Genomic DNA, 18,860 nt, shown 5'->3' on the forward strand with positions numbered 1-18,860 from the left:
AAACCTATATTGCTGGAAAGGCCCCTACCATTCAGTTAGTCCAATACTCTCATTTTATAATTAACAGATATGCCCGAAGTCACATGGCTAAAAAGTGGCAGAATCAGGTTGAATTCATATAGCCTTATTCCCAGCCCAGTAATCATTTTGGTTTGTCATACCTGCCTCACCGAATGCTGGTTTCTATTTGGCATGAGTGAGTGTGTGTGTGTGTGTGTGTGTGTGAGGGGGGGTGCCACATCCAGCACACAGCAAGAATGTTCGTTGGGGTGATCTAACTGCTGTGACAACCCCCCAGATCACAGTAGTTGGCAGCTAGCATGGTGGGTGGAGTCTAGATTTCTTCACAAAGTTATTTGGGAATCCAACCTCCTTCTAGATTTTGATACTGTTATCGTTGATATGTGGCCTCTCCGGTCACTGCAAGGGAGAATGGAGATTCATATGAAGGAGACTCTTATTGGCCATCCTTGGAAGTGGAATGCACCACTTCCATCTATATTCCATTAGCCACATGACCTCTACCATAAGAATTTAACTGTAGAAAGTCTGGGTAGTGTTTCCCTGAAAAGAAACAAAATGGATTTGATGAGCACATGGCACTTTACTCTGCCATAATAAAATAAACATTTACAAATGTCAGTTCCCTTTCTCATTTTTCTTAAATACCTCCATTAGGAAATCTGTAAGTCCTTATTTAATGTTTTTTGTATTCATCCCTCTTCACATATCCATTACCTTGAGCATGAGGGCTTCAATTGAATTGTTGTTCAAGAAGGTCTAAAGATAATATTGTACCCATCATGCTTCACTGCCATAGGTAAGCATAGAGTAAGACTGACTTTAAGCATATGTGTAACTCACTCATGGTCAACAATGAGGAGGAATAAATGGGCTGGAGTGATTGCTATTCAGTGAGTTTGATGTGTGCATGTATCTCTACACCATTATACCTTCTTAGTCATTCAGTGCATGTACCTTTTTTTTTTTTCTCTTCAGTGATGGGAAGTTATTGCTTTTCAGGGCATAAAGTGTTAGATGATGCTCATGTTTAGCATCATCAGATATGTTTGCTTTCCTCCAATGGTCCAAGAAGTAAATTTCCAATTCAACGAACACGTATTGAGCCTCAAATATATGCCATCTGCTAGCAATACAAGGCTGCATAAACATTCCCCTTGCTTTTTAAAAAAAATTCTCACCCAAGTATATGTTGAGAGAGAGAGAGAAATAGAGAGAGAGAGAGAGAGAGAGAGAGAGAGAGAGAGAAAGAAAGAGAAACATCAATGTGAGAGAGAAACATTGGTCGGTTCCCTCCTGTACATGCTCCGACTGGGGATCAAAGCTGTAATCTAGGTATATACCCTGACTGGGAATCGAACCTGTATTCTTTCGGTGTATAGGATGATGCTCCAACCAACTAAGCCACCTGGCTAGGGCTGTTCCTTGCTTTTGAGAAACTAAATTCAATAATTATAATATGGTGCTGTGTATACGTCATTAGAAATAGGTGTACAGTAGTCCCTCTCTATATCGCGGTTCACTTATCGCGGGATCTTTAAAAATATTGTATTTAATTATTTATCGTGGATTTTTCGCTATATCGCGGGATTTTACGGTACTGTATACATATGTTGTTAAAGTTATGTAGGTTTAAGAGTGTAGAATATGTTTAAGAACATCAGTAGTGTTTATAAAAGTGTGGAAGAGGTTAATAAGGGAGTGGGAAAGGTTAATAAGGGATTGGGAATGGTTTATAAGTGTGTGGGAAGGGTTTATAAAGCCTTAAAATATATATAAATACTAAAATAAATGTACGATTCCTACTTCATGGATTTTCACCTATCCCGGAGGGGTCTAGAACATAATACCGGCAATAAGTGAGGGAATACTGTAATAAAATTGAATAACATCATCATTGTCATAATTAATTTAAGCAAAAAACCTCTAAGATATCTTTTTATTTGAGTTAGCTAAGAGGTTGGAAAGGAAAGAGGACATTATCTTATGATAATTTACTTTGCTAAGACCATGGTAGATAAATATAATATCTTGACCTCTTTTCTATCCCTAAAATTAGATGTGTCAGAAGATGCAAAAGTGGAGGATATCCCAAAAGAATGTGAAAATATTCCCTCTTTGGTTGCATTTGAAAATCTCAACGCAAACATGACTGACGACATGTTAATCTTGTTGGTGGAGAACATAAGTGGCCTGTCCAGTGATGATTTTCAAGTGGAAGTAATCAGAGATTTTGAGGTTGCCGTAGTTACTTTTCGAAAATATATAGGTAAGATTAGGTGACACTCACTTTCAGTCTTCTTTGCACCACACTTTTGGGTTTTGGGACACCCCTCTAATGGAATGTCTCTGAAAGTCTGACTCCTTTTTGTAGCTAGTAAGAGGACTCCAAGTTAATATAGATCCTGTTTTATTTGAAAGGGAAACAATTTTGTTTTGAATTCATATTCTGGTATGTTTAATAAACTTTTTGTATGAGTTGTGTATGTGTATGTGTGAGAGACAGAGACAGAGAGAGACAGAGACAGAAACGATACACCCAAATAGAAATCTAAAGTCCAAAGTTATTAAAGTGATTCCAAGCACGAGTCAGCATTTTCATATGTGTTACCTCATTTAGAGAAGTAAATATTGATCTGCGTTACCAAACTGGACTTGAAGGCAGTAAAAATAATAATAGCAAACACTTATATAGTGTTACTGTAAGTCAGGTACTATGCTAAAGTCTTCACATGTATTGATTTGTTCCTTTCAATAGCCTTTTGAGATTATTATTATTATTCCTTATTTTACACTTGAGGAAACAGTGGTGCAGAGATGCTGATAAATGGATGAACTGGATTTGAACCCAGGGAGCATACCTCTATACAGCCTGTTGTGTTGTCCCTTTTACCATATATCTTCTTCGTACTTTTATGGTCATCTACATATGTGATGAGAGTAAGTGCATGTGATGCAGAAAATGCGTGCTCTTTGAGGTCTGGGAGAGGAATCTGTGAGTTAAAAGAGCCATCTCCAGAAAAATAAGGACATTTTCCAATTTCAAGCCTCACTATTCCACAGCCATGGCAGTGGATTGGTTAATTAAGAGCACAGGTCATAAAGTCAGAACTCTAGCCTCACCATTTAGCTAATTATCTGAGGTTGGCCAAGTTACTATCCTATGTGTGCTTTACTTTCCTCACCTATAAAATGAGGATAATAATTTCGACCTGATATAGTTTCTGTGAAGACTAAGTGAGATAATGTTTGAAAAGGTCTTAACATAGTACCTGAAACATAGTAAAGAATCAATAAAGGGAGCTATTCTTATTTCAAATTTATGATTATTTTTATAAAGGTAAAACTAAATGGACTTGCTTTTATTCACTGATCAAAATTCTTGAACGTCTACTATGTGCACTTGTCTAGATACAGTACATACAGATTTGAATAATTCTTGGTTCCTACTCTTGAGGAACTCATATGGGACAGGGAGGAAGCCCATACATGAATGAGTAACGAATGTGCTAGAGGAGAACCTGCCTGCCTGGGCTGTGAACAGCAGGCTGTGGGGAAAGGGAGGAACAAGCGTCCAAACAAAGCTTTGCCCTGCCTACTCCCTTCTATGAAGTTCAGACTCCAGCTGTACCAGCCTGTCAGGTCCCAAATATACTACGTTGCTTCATGGCGCTGCTGTTCCCTCTGCCTGAAATGTTTCCTCCCCTTATCTATCTGGCAAACTCTTCTTCATCCTTCAAAACTCAGATCAGTGACCACTTACTCTGGGAATCCTTGTCTGAGTGCCAGTATTAATCTTCCCACCTCGTTTGACCCCAGAATAGACCACTTGTTTGCTTTCAAGACTTCCTCCCTCCTGGATGGTGAATGTTGAAGAAATTGTTATATTCATCTTTCTCTCCCCAGCTCCTAGCACAGAGCCTGACACATCATGGGCCCACCATCAATATTTATGTATTTGAAAGAGATCATTGGGCTGAGTCCCGAAGGAGGAATAGTACCAAGATAAAACATTGGAGAAGACACAAGAAATTATATATACAAAGGCAAAAGAGCATGCCTTTTCTAAATAATGACTAGTTTCTGTGGCAATATGGAAACTAAAATGAGTGGGAATAACGAGAGGTGATATTTGGAAATTAGTTTGGAGTCAAATAGCAAAGGGCATTGTAAGCTTAGCTAAGGAGTGTGAACTCATGCTTTTAGGTAATGGGGAGCCATTGAAGGACTTGAGAAAGGGATGAAATGAGATTTGTGTGGTAGAAAAAGCACTCAGGTGGCTACGTCAAGGAGGGCTGGAGGAGAGGGCTGTGAGTGGAGGTAGGGACACAGCTCAGTGGCAGTAATCCTGGTAAGATGAATGTTGTTCGGAGACTAGAAATATTAGGCATGTGATTTCTCAGGTAGAAGTTAAAATCTTGCATCCAAAAATTGAGTGCTTAGCTCTTCCTTTTAGCTCAATATTCAGACAGTTTTTTTTCTCTGTGCAATATAAAGGTATAATCATAATTTTCTGATGGATTGATTTGATTTGTAGATACTGAGACATTTGTTGGTGATTGTGCTATGCACCGTACCGTGAAACAACTTCAGCTTTCTCCAAGACTTCTGGAAGTGACAAAAACGATCAGGGTTGAAAACCTGCCACCTGGTGTTGACAACTATAATTTGAAATGTTTATTTGAAAATCCTCAAAATGGAGGGGGAAGAGTTGTCAGTGTTGAATATTCTCCTGAAGAGAGTTCAGCACAGATTGAGTTTTTTGACAGAAAAGGTAATTTCTATTAGCCTGATTTTGTAAACCTTATCTAGCATAATTTAAGCTATGTTAGCAGACCTTAACAGTTATCAGTTGAATTCTGATGTATTTTATTAATATTTCTTATTCATATATTTCATTGGTAATCCTATTAGGAATCCTGTTCATCTGGGATATGATACTTAATGTGTCCAGTGATTCAGACTTCAGAGAAGTAATGTCAAGTTTTTGAAAGTTATAAAGAGATTCTCTCATGATGAACTGAAAAATATATAATTCTTGGAATCCTGGAAATACTGTGTTTAGGTAAAGAAAGAGCCAGAAACACATACAGGTCCTAGAGAGTGTCACTGCTTCCCCTTCTTACCTTGTCAGTGTCATCACTCAGAAATTAGTAGGGATGACTTTGCATGACCAGCAGATGCCACTGGCTTGCTCTTTGCTGTGACCCTTTGAAGACCATATCCTGTTGAACCTTAGGGAAACACTTCTGAGGGTTTTGTAGATGTGGGTTGTCAATTCACTGAGGCACATGCAAAGTCAGCTTGGAGATTTTATTGACGTTTAGAGGTCAAGACCGAGGAGCAGGATTTAGGGGACCAGCCTTGTCAGAGAAAGAAGAAACACTGTGCTTGGTATTAACTGGGGGAAATTGAGACAGGATCATGTGATATGCCACTCACTTAAGATAAATTATTTCATGGGGTACTTGGAGGAACCTCCCATTCAGCTTTTTTAAGTTGGAGAATATAAAGTGAAGGTATGGTTTAGATTAAAATGGAATGAAAGACCTAGTGTTCCTTGTTCAAAGGAGCAAAAGAGGAGTTTCTGTCCCATGTTCTTTAAATCTCCCTCAGCCTGATCTTGGCCTCAGATAGAGAGCTACATAGAGCTGTCTACTTTAGAAGTTAACTTCCAGCTAATGGTGGAAGCTGACAACTTTGGGGCTTTTGAACATCTGGAGGTCATAGGGCAGTTGTGTATGTCCTCAGGATGTCTAGTTACATGTGTACTACTAAAAATAGGAACTGTTTAATTAAGATTTATTTCATACCAGAGCTACACCTGTGCATAGTAGGGCCCTCTCAAAGGTTCCATTTCACCTGACCTTTTTGCATCATCTGACTACATTGGCCACACCTTCTCTGCTAACCTCGCTCATTCCCTCTTCTCCAGGGTCTGAGATACACTGACTTTACCTTTCTCTCTGGACATTTGCTTAGCTCTGCAGGGTGCTACAAAGTGCATTTATAGACATTGCTTTCTAGGCATTGCTATTATTGTAATCCTTATTTTATAAAGAGCAGGATGACAGCTAAGGGGGTGAGGATGGTTAGGGGGTGGAAGGATCAACCAAAAAGGAAAAAAGACTCATGGACATGGACATGTGGTGATTGCAGGGGATGGGTAGTGAGGTATAAGAGGACTAAATGGTAATGGAAAAGATACAATTAAAAAAATAAAGAACCTTAGGGACAGAAAGATCAAATAACTTGACAAAGGTTACACAGCTAGTAAGTGACAGAGCCAGGATTTGAACCTGGGTAGTCTGGTCCCATAATCTGTGCTCTTAGCTTCTCCACTTTTTCCCAATCTCCTGTTTTCCTATAACATTCATTTTTCTTGTGAGAGATTTCACCACTTAACGGTACGTTACCAATAATGAGGCAAATTGTAGATAAAGCCGGATTAAGAACAGAATTATTTTAGAAATATTGTATTTTATGTAGATTATTTGAGAAGAATGTTAGGTAATTCACTCTGAAATTATTTGGTTCAGCCTCACAAAATACGGTTACCTAATCTTAAGGGAGGGAACTCTTATTAAACACTTAGTACATGTGAGATTTTTTTGCTTTTGTTTTCTGCCATAGTATCTCACTGAATCCCCATAATAGCCTGCATGGTTAGATATAATTACTCTTTATAAAACAGGAAATGGGATGGAGAATTTAGGGCATGTTTAGGTGACATCTTTGATGGTTCTTGGGTCAGGTAGACCCAGCTTTGAATCCTGGCTTTTGTGCTTACCAGCTTTGTGATCTTGGGCAGGTTACTTTAACCCACCAAATCCTCGGTTTTCTCGTCTGTAAAACAGAGGTCCTGTTATTACTTACCTCACAAGAATATCATGAGGGTTAAATGAAATTATACCTGCAAAATGCTTGGCACATGATTGGTGTTCAGTACCTGTTAGTGGTTACTGGTATTGCCCAGGCCTGGAGCCTCTATGGTGCCACGTTGCAAAGTTGAAGCTATGTGTCTAGACCTCTGAAGGCCACGTTCTTTTTATTACATATGGCTCAAGGCCTAGGAGCCAATCATGCACAGGTTAAATTATTTTTAACATCTTCCCACAAGGATGCTATTTTAATCCAAATTGTTACTGGAAGTCATTCTAATTTCCATCCTTCTTAGACCCCTTGTACCTGTGTAATAACTAACACAAAATAAGGAGGGACTTCAAGGAGAAGAGTACCCTCACCACAGACATGCACATGTACCATACTAGGGACTGACCCAGTAAAAGTGGCAAGAGGTGAATTATAGCAGGGATGTGGGAGGTGAGTCAGTCTCTGGGCTGGGCTCTCGGATGACTCTGAGGATGACCTCGGTTTGGACCCCTGGTAGAAGGGCAAGAGCATGGGCCTAGTGGTCAGACAGATACTGGCTTTAATCTTAGCTCAGATATTTACAGTACATGACCCTGTTCAAGTTATCTAATCTTTACTAGTCTGAGTTTTATCGTTTGAAAATAGTGATGATAATAATAGTGTCTCTACCTCAAAGGGTTGTTGTGAAGATTATATTAATTAAATATGTGTAAAGCACTTAGACTAGTGTCTGACACATGGTAAGCTATGATAAATATTATTATTCTCCTCTCCTGAGAAGTATTAATGGAATCTTTAGTCATGTGTGAAGCCTAAAATCATGAGAAGTACAAGAAGCAGCAAATAGCATGATTCTTAGACAAGCTGGGCTTTGGGCACCAAAATATTCTTTACACTGAGGCAAACATTATCCCCATGCTTGTGACCAAAGTCATATCTATTTTTTAACCTGGTGGTGGTCTATCAGTGTTGTCAGAAAAACAGAAAACAGAATTTACGTAACGGAATTTCAACATGGAATGATCTTGGCCAGAAAGTAATTATTCCATTAAACAAGGGATACCTTTGCCGTATTAATTCATATCATTTTTACTGCTTTGTAATACCATCTTGCAACATCACAGTTCTACAAACATTAGGATTTTTTCCCTTCTGGAATAGGAAATGTTCTTGTTTGTTTGTTTTCACTTGAAACATGCTATACTGGGATTACTTTATTTTGTTTCTTCCCTTTTAAGTGTTAGACACCATCATGACCAAGAAGCTTGATCTCAATAATATGCCGCTCTCTGTGTTCCCATACTATAAGTCTTTGGGCACAGCTTTGTATGGAAAGGAGAAGCCTGTGATCAAGCTGCCAGCACCATTTAGAGAATCTTTGGATCTTACTTTATGGAAGTTCTTAAACAAAAACAAACACCTGATTGAGAAGATAAATGAAGAAGTGAGACATTGTCACTGTGAACTAACATGGTCCCAACTCAGTGGTGAAGTTACCGTCAGACCTGCGGCCACCTTAGTCAATCAAGGAAGACAAAGAATCAAGAACTGGAAGGAAGATGCTTCCACAGCATTCTCTGACATCAGGTCCAGATATAAAGTTACCCCATTTAAAGTGGACCCAATAGTGTGGGACACCATGAAAAATGATTTAGAAGATGAAAGAATTTTGATTGAGTTTGATACATTTATGGGGATTGTAACTTTAGCGGGAAAATCAGAGGATGTACAAAACATTGAGCCACAAATCCAGGAATTAATAGAAAACACCATTCAAAAAATTAAAAGAGAAGAGCAAAGTCTGAAGGAAAAAGTGGCCATTTCTCCAGGAAAGTATTCTCTTTTGCTCCACAGTGGTGTGCAGGAGCATCTCCACACAGAATACCCAGATATGGAGATTTTTTATGATGAAGCCACTCAACACATGTGCTTTAAAGGACTCAGTGTAGATGTGTATAAAGTGAAGTGTGAAATCCAGGAGAAGGTGTACACCATGGCTCAGAAAGGCATTCAGCTTCTCCCTGAGGTTTTCCAGTTTTTGCAACAGGTCGACTGTGCAGAATTCTCTAAGTCTCTTTTTATAGCACAGAAAATTCTTGCAGTTTATGAGCTAGAGGGTACGACTGTTCTCCTAATTGGCCATTCTCCTGAAGTCCTATTAGAAGCTGAAAAGCGAATGGTCAGTGACTTAAGTTGTAAGCGCATAGACATTGAAGACAGGGAAGTTCTTAATGGCAAGAAATGGAAAATGATCACTGGCAATTTGCTTAAGAAACACAATTCCTCTTCAAAGACTGTAATAATCAATGAATTGACTTCAGAAACCACACCTGAGGTAATTATTGCAGGCTGTGTGAAAGAAGTTAATGATGTCTACAGCTTCCTTTTTGACTTCGTGGAAAAAAACACGAAAACAGAGAGATTAATTGAAATAAAGCCTTCCTTAGTTATCGAATATTTAAAGGCAGAGAAGAAGCTATTCACACAAAAGATAAAGCTAAAGAAGATAAATGTTCAGGTAGATTTCAATCCCGGGCGCAAAACAAAAGGCATTTTACTAACTGGCTCAAAGGCTGAAATCCTGGAGGGAATGAACATCCTCAAGGAAGCTAGGGATTCAGTTTGTGTTAAAAGCATCCATATTGATAAGCCAGGAGCCAGCCAGTTGTTCCGGGAGAGACCATGGTATTATAAACGTGAGGTACGGTCGTCATTTGGCTGTTTTGTGGAACTACTGCAGAATGAAGGAGAGGAGGGAGGTGGCACTGATGGGCAGAAAGGCTTCTGTTGGGCACGTTTGGCCCCTGGAATCTCTCTAACCGTACAGCAAGGTGACTTGACACAGTTTCCTGTTGAAGTGGTGGTGAATTCGGCAAATGAGGGCCTTTGGCATAACAAGGGCCTTGCTGCTGCCCTTTCCAAAGCAGCTGGCCCTGAGCTCCAAGCAGACTGTGACCAGATAGTGAAGGGAAAAGGCCCAATCCCACCTGGCCATGCCACCGTCTCGAAAGCAGGAAGGCTCCCATATCGCCAAGTGATCCATGCAGTAGGACCCAAGTGGAAGATTGACGATGCCCAGGGGTGTGTGCTGCAGTTAAAAGGGGCCGTGAAAAAAAGTCTCCATTTGGCTGAACAACTCCAGTACCGGTCCATAGCCATCCCTGCCATTAGCTCTGGAGCCTTTGGCTTTCCCTTATCTCAGTGTGTGGAGACCATTGTTTTGGCAGTCAAGGAAACCTTCCAACATAACTGGAGTGGACGTGCCTTGAAAGAGATTTACCTTGTGGATACATCTGAGAAGACTGTTGAGGCCTTTGCTGAAACTGTGAAAGCTATATTTAAAAACACTGTGTCTGGCGCTGCTTCCCGGCCCAGTTTACCGGCCACAGTCCAGCCCAGCTTGAGGAAAGGTGATGGAAACAGACAAATGCTGTTGTGCCCGGGTGGCTTGAGGATCCTGTTGGTGAAAGGAGAAGTGCAGAATGCTACGGTGAGTGTCCCTATTTACAGAACACCCCCCAAAGTGCTGCAACTCCAGGGAGTCTGTTGCCAAAGGAAGATTAGGATCAAGGGGAGGATTAAGGGAATGGATCCCATGCCCTTCATCCTGGCCTGGAAATGGGTTTCCTTAGAAAATTGGGCTACTTCACCACAGCATTTACAGAGATTGGCCAGTTATGTATGGCAATTTGAAGTATATTCAGATCATTAGGTTTCCAGTAAATGTAAAGATCCACAATAATAACTTACAGTTACAGGGCTCTCTATAATTTTTCAGTGCTTTCACACCTGTCATATTTTGGCAAATCTAAAGTTAATTTCCTAACAAATTTAGTGATAGCAGATACAGAAAAATTAGAATGTAGAGTGGGGGCAGAAGAAAGGAATCTTGTCAATGCAGCTGAACCTGGTTGAGCAGGGAGGCCTGAGTCTGAAGGACCATCAGCACCCAACACCAGTAAGAATATGGGAAGGAAAGTAAAGAGACTGGACCTGGGAATGGTCTGGGTATTATGTGGGGACAATTTTTGTAGGTCTGCCAGGGGGTGATGTGGTTTTTAAAACTATTTTAACAACCTTCAACACAGGCTCTAACTAATGAAAACAGCAAACCTGGGGGATTCTTGGCAGGCCTGGGGAAGGGATTCCTGGGGAAGATCATCGGCCTATCTTCTTTGGAGAATTATCTATTCAGATCCTTTGCCTACTTTTAAATTGGGTTATATTTTCATTACTGAATTTTAAGAGTTCTTTTTATATTTTGAATACATGTTTCTTACCAGATACATGATTTGCAAATATTTTTTCCCATTCTGTGGGTCATTCTACTTAAGCTTAAATAATAATTACAAGAACAATAGCTGCCCTGGCCAGTGTGGCTCAGTCTGATACACCAAAAGGTTTTGGGTTCAATTCCAGGTCAGGGCACAAACCTAGGTTGTGGGTTCAATCCCCAGTCAGGGGTATGTATGGGAGGCAACCAGTCAGTGTTAAGCTCTCACATCAACATCTCCCCCCACCCCCAACTTCCTTTCTCTAAAAGCAATGAAAAAATGTCCTTGGGTGAGGATTAAAAAAAAAAAAGAATAATAGCTAACATTGATTATTTAGTATGTGCCAAGCACTATGTTAAGTGCTTGGCTTATATTTTCCCATTCAGTGCCTTGAGGTGGATTCCAGGATAATTATTCATCTCAAACAGATGAAGGAATGAAACTTAGAGGGGTTAAGTAATTTGCCAAAGTCCCACAGCTAACAAAGGGTAGAGCCAGGATTGCAATTTGTTCAGGCTCTTAACCATTGCACTATTTCAAAAATATTAAAAGTAATTTTGTTTCTCATTTGAAAAACTAAAATAAATAAGAAACCCTTTTGACCACCAGTAAGTAATTGGAATGAGTTCAGTTCCTTGTCTATCTTAAACATTGAATAGAAAGACATTCTTTCCATTCCTTTTACTCCCATAGATGTTTGACTTCCGATGCCACAGTACGTGCTGGTTGTTCCTCATTGACGCATGCAGGACAGCTTTGAAAATGACTTTGTCACATTCCTTCTCTTCTCATTCTCTTTGTTCTTCCCCTCCCCTTGCCTCCTTCTCTTCTCTTCTCTTCTCTTCTCTTCTCTTCTCTTCTCTTCTCTTTTCTCTTCTCTTCTCTTCTCTTTTCTCCTCTCCTCTCCTCTCCTCTCCTTAACATAGCTGATTAATCTGCTTGCATTGACTGTCCCGCTGAAAAGCTTGCCTGGCTCCTCACTGTATATTGGGAGGTCCACTTGGCCCAGCACTTGAGGTCTTCTGCAGACTATCCCCAGTGTATCATTTTTAGCTTGGCTTGCATCATTTTGCTGCAGAAGCTCTCTATCAGGTCAAACTAGTCTACTCCCAGCTCACAACCTACCATGAGTGTGTTCCCTCTTCTGAATGGCTCCCCTGCCTCTCTTTGCCTGCTGCAGATTTTCCCATTTCTAGGATCACACATCACTCACTGTGTCCTCACTGGCCACTGAAGGCACTTCCTCTAGACTTCTTCAGTGATCCCATACCATTATATATTGCTTTTTGACAGCTCTCTTTTGTCCGGAACTGTAATTTAAGTAAGTATCCAATAGTACTTTATCTTGGCTGGCATTTCAGTCCCTGAAAACTTAATCATCTTAGTTGTCTCCCATTGTGCCAAGCCCAGTGGCTCAAATATAGTAATCCTTGACGAATGCTTTTTGTTAGAATTTGAAGCAAATTGTTGTTTTTGTCTTTAAGACTGATGTTGTCGTGAACTCCATTCCTTGGGATCTTGAGCTTAATAGAGGGCCCCTTTCACAGGCCCTCTTGGAAAAAGCTGGGCCTGATCTCCAGAAGGAATTGCATGCAGCTGGACAAGGGTTGCCTGTCGATGTGGGCACAGTTCTAGAAACCAGTGGTTGCAATCTGCATTGCCACCAAGTGCTTCATGTGGTAGCTCCGACCTGGAAAAATGACAACACATCTTCACACAAGGTGGGACCTGGTTTTAAATTCTCCAGTAAATTGGGTACCTCTTTGGACTCCTTTCAGTATAATGTAGATTGGACCCTATTTTTCTTCTGTAATAACTTCACATTCTTGGCAAATTCCATCATTATGGCCTTTTTTTCAGCTGTAGCTGATTTCTCGTGAAGGCTAGTTAGTTATCAAAATTGATTATAGTACTCAATCATTATTGGGGCTCGGGGAAGTTATTGAAGATACATATCTTTAGTGAAGAAGGCAAGGCAAGGGCATGAGGAATGGAAGAGCACAAAGGGTTAGAACAGTAGAGGCTTTGCGTCTTTCCTTCATTGCTGAGTGTTTAACTCTTTCGGGAGGGTTTCTCACATCCTCTTTTCCTTTTCCTATATTCTTTTTTCCCCTTCTGACTACCCTTAGATTGCATTTTGTTGAAAGCACAAAGAAGTAGAGATCATAGTCAAAGTTGCTAAATTCTTTTGTTTTTGTTCTAACTCCCATTTCTAGGCAAATGTTTAAGGATGTGCTTTGTACTTTTCAGATCATGGAAGACATAATCAGAAAATGTTTGGAAATCACTGAGAGCTTGTCTTTAAAATCAATTGCATTTCCGGCCATAGGAACAGGCAATTTGGGGTTTCCTAAAACCATATTTGCTGAATTAATCATTTCAGAAGTGTTCAAATTTAGTAGCAACAATCAACCAACAGCTTTAAAAGAAGTTTGCTTTCTGCTGCACCCGAATGATCACACAAATATTCAGGTACAGCCTCACTCATTTCTGGTTATTTTGGCAACTTGAGCCCTAATGGTATCCAGTGTCTTCTTGGTCTAATAGGTTGTTTTTTTATGTGTTTCCCATACAGAAAAGTAAAAGAGTATTTTAGACTTGCTGTACTGTTACTGGAGAAACCCTGGTTCTTCTCTCAGATGCAGTAAAGAATTACAGATCAGCGAGCCTATTAGTGTGAACACAAAGTATTAGTGCTAAGTTCTAATGGGAGAGCAAAAGCAAGGTGGCCAGAGGCTCCCCAGCCAGAGGCGAAGTGGCCAGGCTCCCCTCCACCCCATGATGTGACAAGAAGGGGCCAAGAGAAGAAAGAGACATCTTGATTCTGAGGACTTACTAGTTGGCAGGGTAGGGGTGAAGAAGTTACATTTTTATTGGCAGGTAAAGGTGTTGCCCGCTTACCCAGGAGATGTGACTACCCAAATGTAGGTATGGGTTGGGGTCTGTTAGCCCAAATCCTTATCTGGCTCCAGACTCTTATTTGTTCATTTTGCATTCTTGAGGAGAGGCAGGCAGCTAAGCAAAGTTGTTTTAGGGGCTTTTCTTTGGACTGTAGTCCCCCTCCCCTTCCCTTTTCCAGGCCTTGGAATGAATGCACAGTCTCAAGGTCTTCCTTTTCCCAGCTACTGCAGATGATACACACAGACTTTCAAGGGCTCCCCCTGCACTGTCTCATTCAGAATGCCTGGCAGCCTTATTGAACCAAGCTCAGGATTACTGGGTCAATGGGTGAGCCTTTGCTTTTAGCACCTTGTGTTAAGTTCTTTGTTAGATTGTAATGGTGAGGGCTCTGCCTTTATTTTGCCTCTGGCCACTCATTCCTAGCTGCTGCCTAAGTGTTAGAAGGTGTTGCCCGGCTACCAGGACACCGGCTGCTGGCCAGCAACAGCAGTGGCAGTGCAGCCTCAGAGTTCTTCCTGTGCTACCTCCTGCAACAGTACCATGGCAAATTTCAAGCAAATTTATGGATATAGAAAAAATTTTAACTTCTTTTTTTTGGGGGGGGGGCGGGGGAATCCAATCTCTTTATTGTCAGGGTCCTCTCCTATGCCCCTCACTCCTCACCAAACCTATAGAAAGACCCCAAGCCTGGGAGTGTCCTGGGGAGGGGAGGCAGAGTATGGGAAAACTCTGTGCTTGCCCTCTGGCCTGGGCAGTGCCAACAGGGAGGGTATGCGGGGAGGGGAGGCCGGTAACTCTAACTGCAGAGGATGTGGCCCTGGCTCAAATGCATGGGGATGGGGTGCCTGCTGCCAACTCTCCTCTGGGACCTGCTTGGGTGGCATCCAGGGGTGGGTGCCCAGCTTGAGGCCTGGTACAGTGCACGTCCTTCTGGCAGTGGCCATCACTTCTGTCAAGCTGCTCACTGCAAGGCCCCATCTTCCGCATCTGTGTCCTGGCTGTGTTCCAGGTCTTCCTCGCTGTGTGTCAGCAGTCCCTTCTCATCGCCGTCATCTTGAGCCTCTGCTTCTCCCTGGGGCGTGCCTGCCTCAGAAGCTGTATCCTCTTGTTGGGGGTGTGGGGGCTGCTGCCACCACCACTGCCCCTGCTGCCGCCGCCGCCGCTGACACCCCCACCGCCACTGTCACCCTTCTTGCCATCTCTGTTGGCCTTCTGCTCCTTGGCAATCTGTTCCAAGTGGCCCAGCAGGGCGTCAATGTTGGACTTAATCTGTGTCAGCTTGGTCTTGATGGTCTGCATCTCACTGCTCTTTAACTTGATCTTGGCTGAGCTGGTAGTGATGGCTGTGGAGTGGGTAAAGAGCTTGACAGGAATGGTGGTTTTGACATGCCGGACCAAAGGGACTGTGACCCAGGGTTGCTTCACAAGAACAGCTCTGGGCACAGACACTGGTGACAGGTGGCCCCGGAAGTCGAGCCTGTAATAGAAGTCATCTTGGCAGTAATGATAGTCACAGCTGTAGTCACTATAAATAGCAGATGCTGCTCTCTTTAACCCCTTGGGTCTGTTGGGCTTGGGCTCGCCAGCCATGTTGATGTCCAGGGTCTGCCTGGCCAGCACCCGCCCATTCTCTCCCAGCACAGCTGCCTGGGCATGGTGCTCATTGGCATACTGAACAAAGGCATAGCTCTTGTGCACTGAACAGCCGGCCACATGGCCATATTTGGAGAAGATGGTCTTCACATCCGACTTCTTCACCATGGCTGTGTTGAGGTTTCCAGTAAAGACTCAAGAGTTGATAGACTTGGGGTCACTTTTTTAAAAAATGAATTAGGATAAATTTATTTTATTTTTTAAAAGTATATTTTATTGATTATGTTGTTACAGTAGACCCAATTTTTTCCCTTTGCTCCCCTCTGCCCAGTACTCCCCTTCCCTCCAACAATCCCACTCCCCTTAGTTCATGTCCATGGGTTGTGCATATAAGTTCTTTGGCTTCACCCTTTCCTATATTATTCTTAACTTCCCCTGTCTATTTTGTACCTACCAGTTATGCTTCTTAATCCCTGCACCATTTCCCAATTTCTCTCATTTTGCCTCCCGGCTGATAACCTCCAAATGATTCCCATACCTATGATTCTGTTCCTATTCTGGTTGTTTGCTTAGTTTTTGTTTTTATTTTTAAAATTCTGTTGTTAATAGTTGTGAGTTTGTTGTCATTTTAATGTTCATAGTTTTGATCTTCTTTTTCTTAAAAAGTCCTTTTAACATTTCATATAATAATGGCTTAGAGATGATGAACTCCTTTAGATTTACCTTGCCTGGGAAGCACTTTATCTATCCTTCTATTCTAAATGATAGCTTTGCTGGATAGAGTAATCTTGGTTGTAGGTCCTTGTTTTTCATCACATTGAATACTTTTTGCCAGTCCCTTCTTGCCTGTAAAGTTTCTTTTGAGAAATCAGCTGATAGTCTTATAGGCACCCCTTTGTGGGTAACTCTCTGCTTTTCTCTTGCTGCTTTTTAGGATTCTCTCTTTATCTTGAACCTTTGACATTTAATTATGTTGTGTCTTTGTGTGGTCCTCTTTTGGTCTAGCTTGTTTGGGACTCTCCATGCTTCCCGGACTTGTACGTCTATTTCCTTTGCCAAATTAGGGAAGTTTTCCTTCATTATTTTTCACATAAGTTTTTGATTTCTTGCTCTTCTTCTCCTTCTGGCACCTCTATGATTCGGATGTTGACATGTTTTAAGGTGTCCCAGAGATTCCTAAGCCTCTCCTCATGTTTTCCAATTTTTGTTTCCTCATTCTGTGCTGGCTGACTGTTGTTTTCTTCCTTATGTTCCAAATCATTGATTTAAACCCGGGTTTCTTCCCCTTCACCATTGGTTTTGTGTGGATTTTCCTTTGATTCATTTAGCATAGCCTTCACTTCTTCCCCTATGCATTTCCCATACTCAAGCATATATGTAAAGTCTGTGGGCATCTTTATCACCAACGTTTTCAACTCTGCATCTGTGAGGTTGGCTATCTCCTCATTGCTTAGTTTTCCCACTGGAACCTTGATCTGTTCCCTCTTTTGGGCCATACCTCTCTGTCTCCTCATCTTGACAGGCTCCTGTGTTTGTTTGCCTTTGTGTCTTAGGTAGAGCTGTTGCACCTGTTATGTTGTAAGGGACACTGTGGGGGGGTGTCTTAGAGGGAACAGTGTTGCTTGTTCAGCATTCACCCCTTTTTCAGGCACTTCTCCCACCTCCGTATGAGACTGGCACCTCTCTAGCTGTTGCCCTGGCCGTCGTTCCCAGAGTGGGTGGGTCTGTTGACATTCTATGACTGTGGGGGCCCTTTAAACAAGCAGGCTCTTCAGAGAGACTGGCAGTTTCTTCCTCTGCCCCAACCCTCACTGATTGGCACAGTCAGAAGCAATGAGGCTTTATTTTCCCCAGCAGTGGAATTGTGACCTACGAGGTCTTGTCTGGGGCTGGGAACACTCGCCAAGTGTCCTTCCCGACTTTTTAAAATGTGTTACTGCACTTTCCACCAGTCTGCCACTGCCCCTGCACCACCACTACACAAAGTCCTCACCACCCCTCCTACCTGTCTGGATGGGTATTTCTTCTTTATATCTTTGTTTATTGGACTTCCATGTAGCTTGATTTTCTGGAACTTCTGGTTGCCTCTAGTTTTGAGGTAGTTGTATTCCTTCTTAGTTGTGGAGGGAGATACAGTGTGTCGGTCTAGGCCTCCATCTTGGCCAGAAGTTGGGATCATTCTTGTTGGTTACGTTGTTTATCTGGATCTTCAAGGACGTTGTGGCCACCAAGGTTGAGCTTGGTCAGTGATTTCCTTTTTACCATTTCAGGGTCAGCCACCAGTTGCCTCTGGGAATAGATATCACTCACGCCAAGAGGCCTAGAAGAAGCCTTTAACTTCTTATTAAGGAAAATTTCAAACATGCACAAAAGTAGACAAAATATTATAGTATAATAAACTCCCTTCTACCCATCACTTATCTTCACAATTATCAACCTATGGCTAATATATTTTATCTCTATATCCATTTATTCTCCTTTCCTCCTATTATTTTGAAGCCAATCCCAGATATACATTTTACCCATAAACAATTCAGTATTTATTTTAAAAAGTAACATAACTACAGTATTATTTCACACATAAAAGAAATTGACAATCATTCCTTTATTTCATTAATTATCAAGTCAATGTTCAAATTGCCAACTGTCTCATCAGTTTTTTGTTTTTACAGCTTGTTTGTTTGAATCAGAATCAATAAGGCTTATATATTGCCATGGAGTTGAAATATTCTTAATTCTTTTTTAATCTATAGGATTCCCTTCTATATAAACAGACATTTTAATACAGAATATAAAAGCACAATTGTGCTCCTACAAATAGAAGATTGTCAGGATGTAATACAACTGAAGAGTGTCGTTAGAATGAACTCAGTACATCCCTATGGGAATAGAAGATGTGGGACCAGAAGTACTAGAACCATCTTTAGTCACAGAGAGTCCATTGACCAGCTCACATTTGCTGAACATCAGCTATTGGTGAACCACTGGACTCTGTTATGGGAGAACAAGAGGTATTTAATGAGGTCAAAATCCCTGACCTCCAAGTCCTTGGAGTCTAGTAGAGTAAATGACATTATATGTTGGAGAAGTTCCATGGCAGTGCAAGAATTAAACAAATAGATTAAGGCCAGTAGCCTGGAAGATGTCCACGGATCAGCGGACTATCTGAATTTTTAGGTCATACTTAATTTTTTTTTC

General features: G+C 41.4%; 1 protein-coding gene and 1 pseudogene across 3 annotated transcripts in view; one reads left to right on the plus strand and one right to left on the minus strand.

Moving 5' to 3' along the window:
- PARP14 (poly(ADP-ribose) polymerase family member 14) overlaps nucleotides 1-18,860 on the plus strand; it is a 59,527-nt gene that overhangs the window by 11,276 nt on the left and 29,391 nt on the right. For 2 of the 3 annotated variants that reach the window (XM_090277424.1, XM_090277433.1), the window contains 5 exons: nucleotides 2,081-2,290; nucleotides 4,559-4,795; nucleotides 8,133-10,384; nucleotides 12,653-12,889; nucleotides 13,419-13,640. In XM_090277424.1, coding sequence (XP_090133550.1) covers nucleotides 2,081-2,290; nucleotides 4,559-4,795; nucleotides 8,133-10,384; nucleotides 12,653-12,889; nucleotides 13,419-13,640 — 3,158 coding nt within the window. The remainder of the gene's footprint in view (nucleotides 1-2,080; nucleotides 2,291-4,558; nucleotides 4,796-8,132; nucleotides 10,385-12,652; nucleotides 12,890-13,418; nucleotides 13,641-18,860) is intronic. The other variant, XM_090277443.1, reaches the window with a different exon arrangement.
- On the minus strand, nucleotides 15,031-18,629 carry LOC150021652 (RNA-binding protein Raly pseudogene; annotated as a pseudogene).

This window comes from Furipterus horrens, unplaced genomic scaffold (genome assembly GCF_987537825.1).
Source record: "Furipterus horrens unplaced genomic scaffold, mFurHor1.1.pri manual_scaffold_1, whole genome shotgun sequence".
Classification (NCBI taxonomy): domain Eukaryota; kingdom Metazoa; phylum Chordata; class Mammalia; order Chiroptera; family Furipteridae; genus Furipterus; species Furipterus horrens.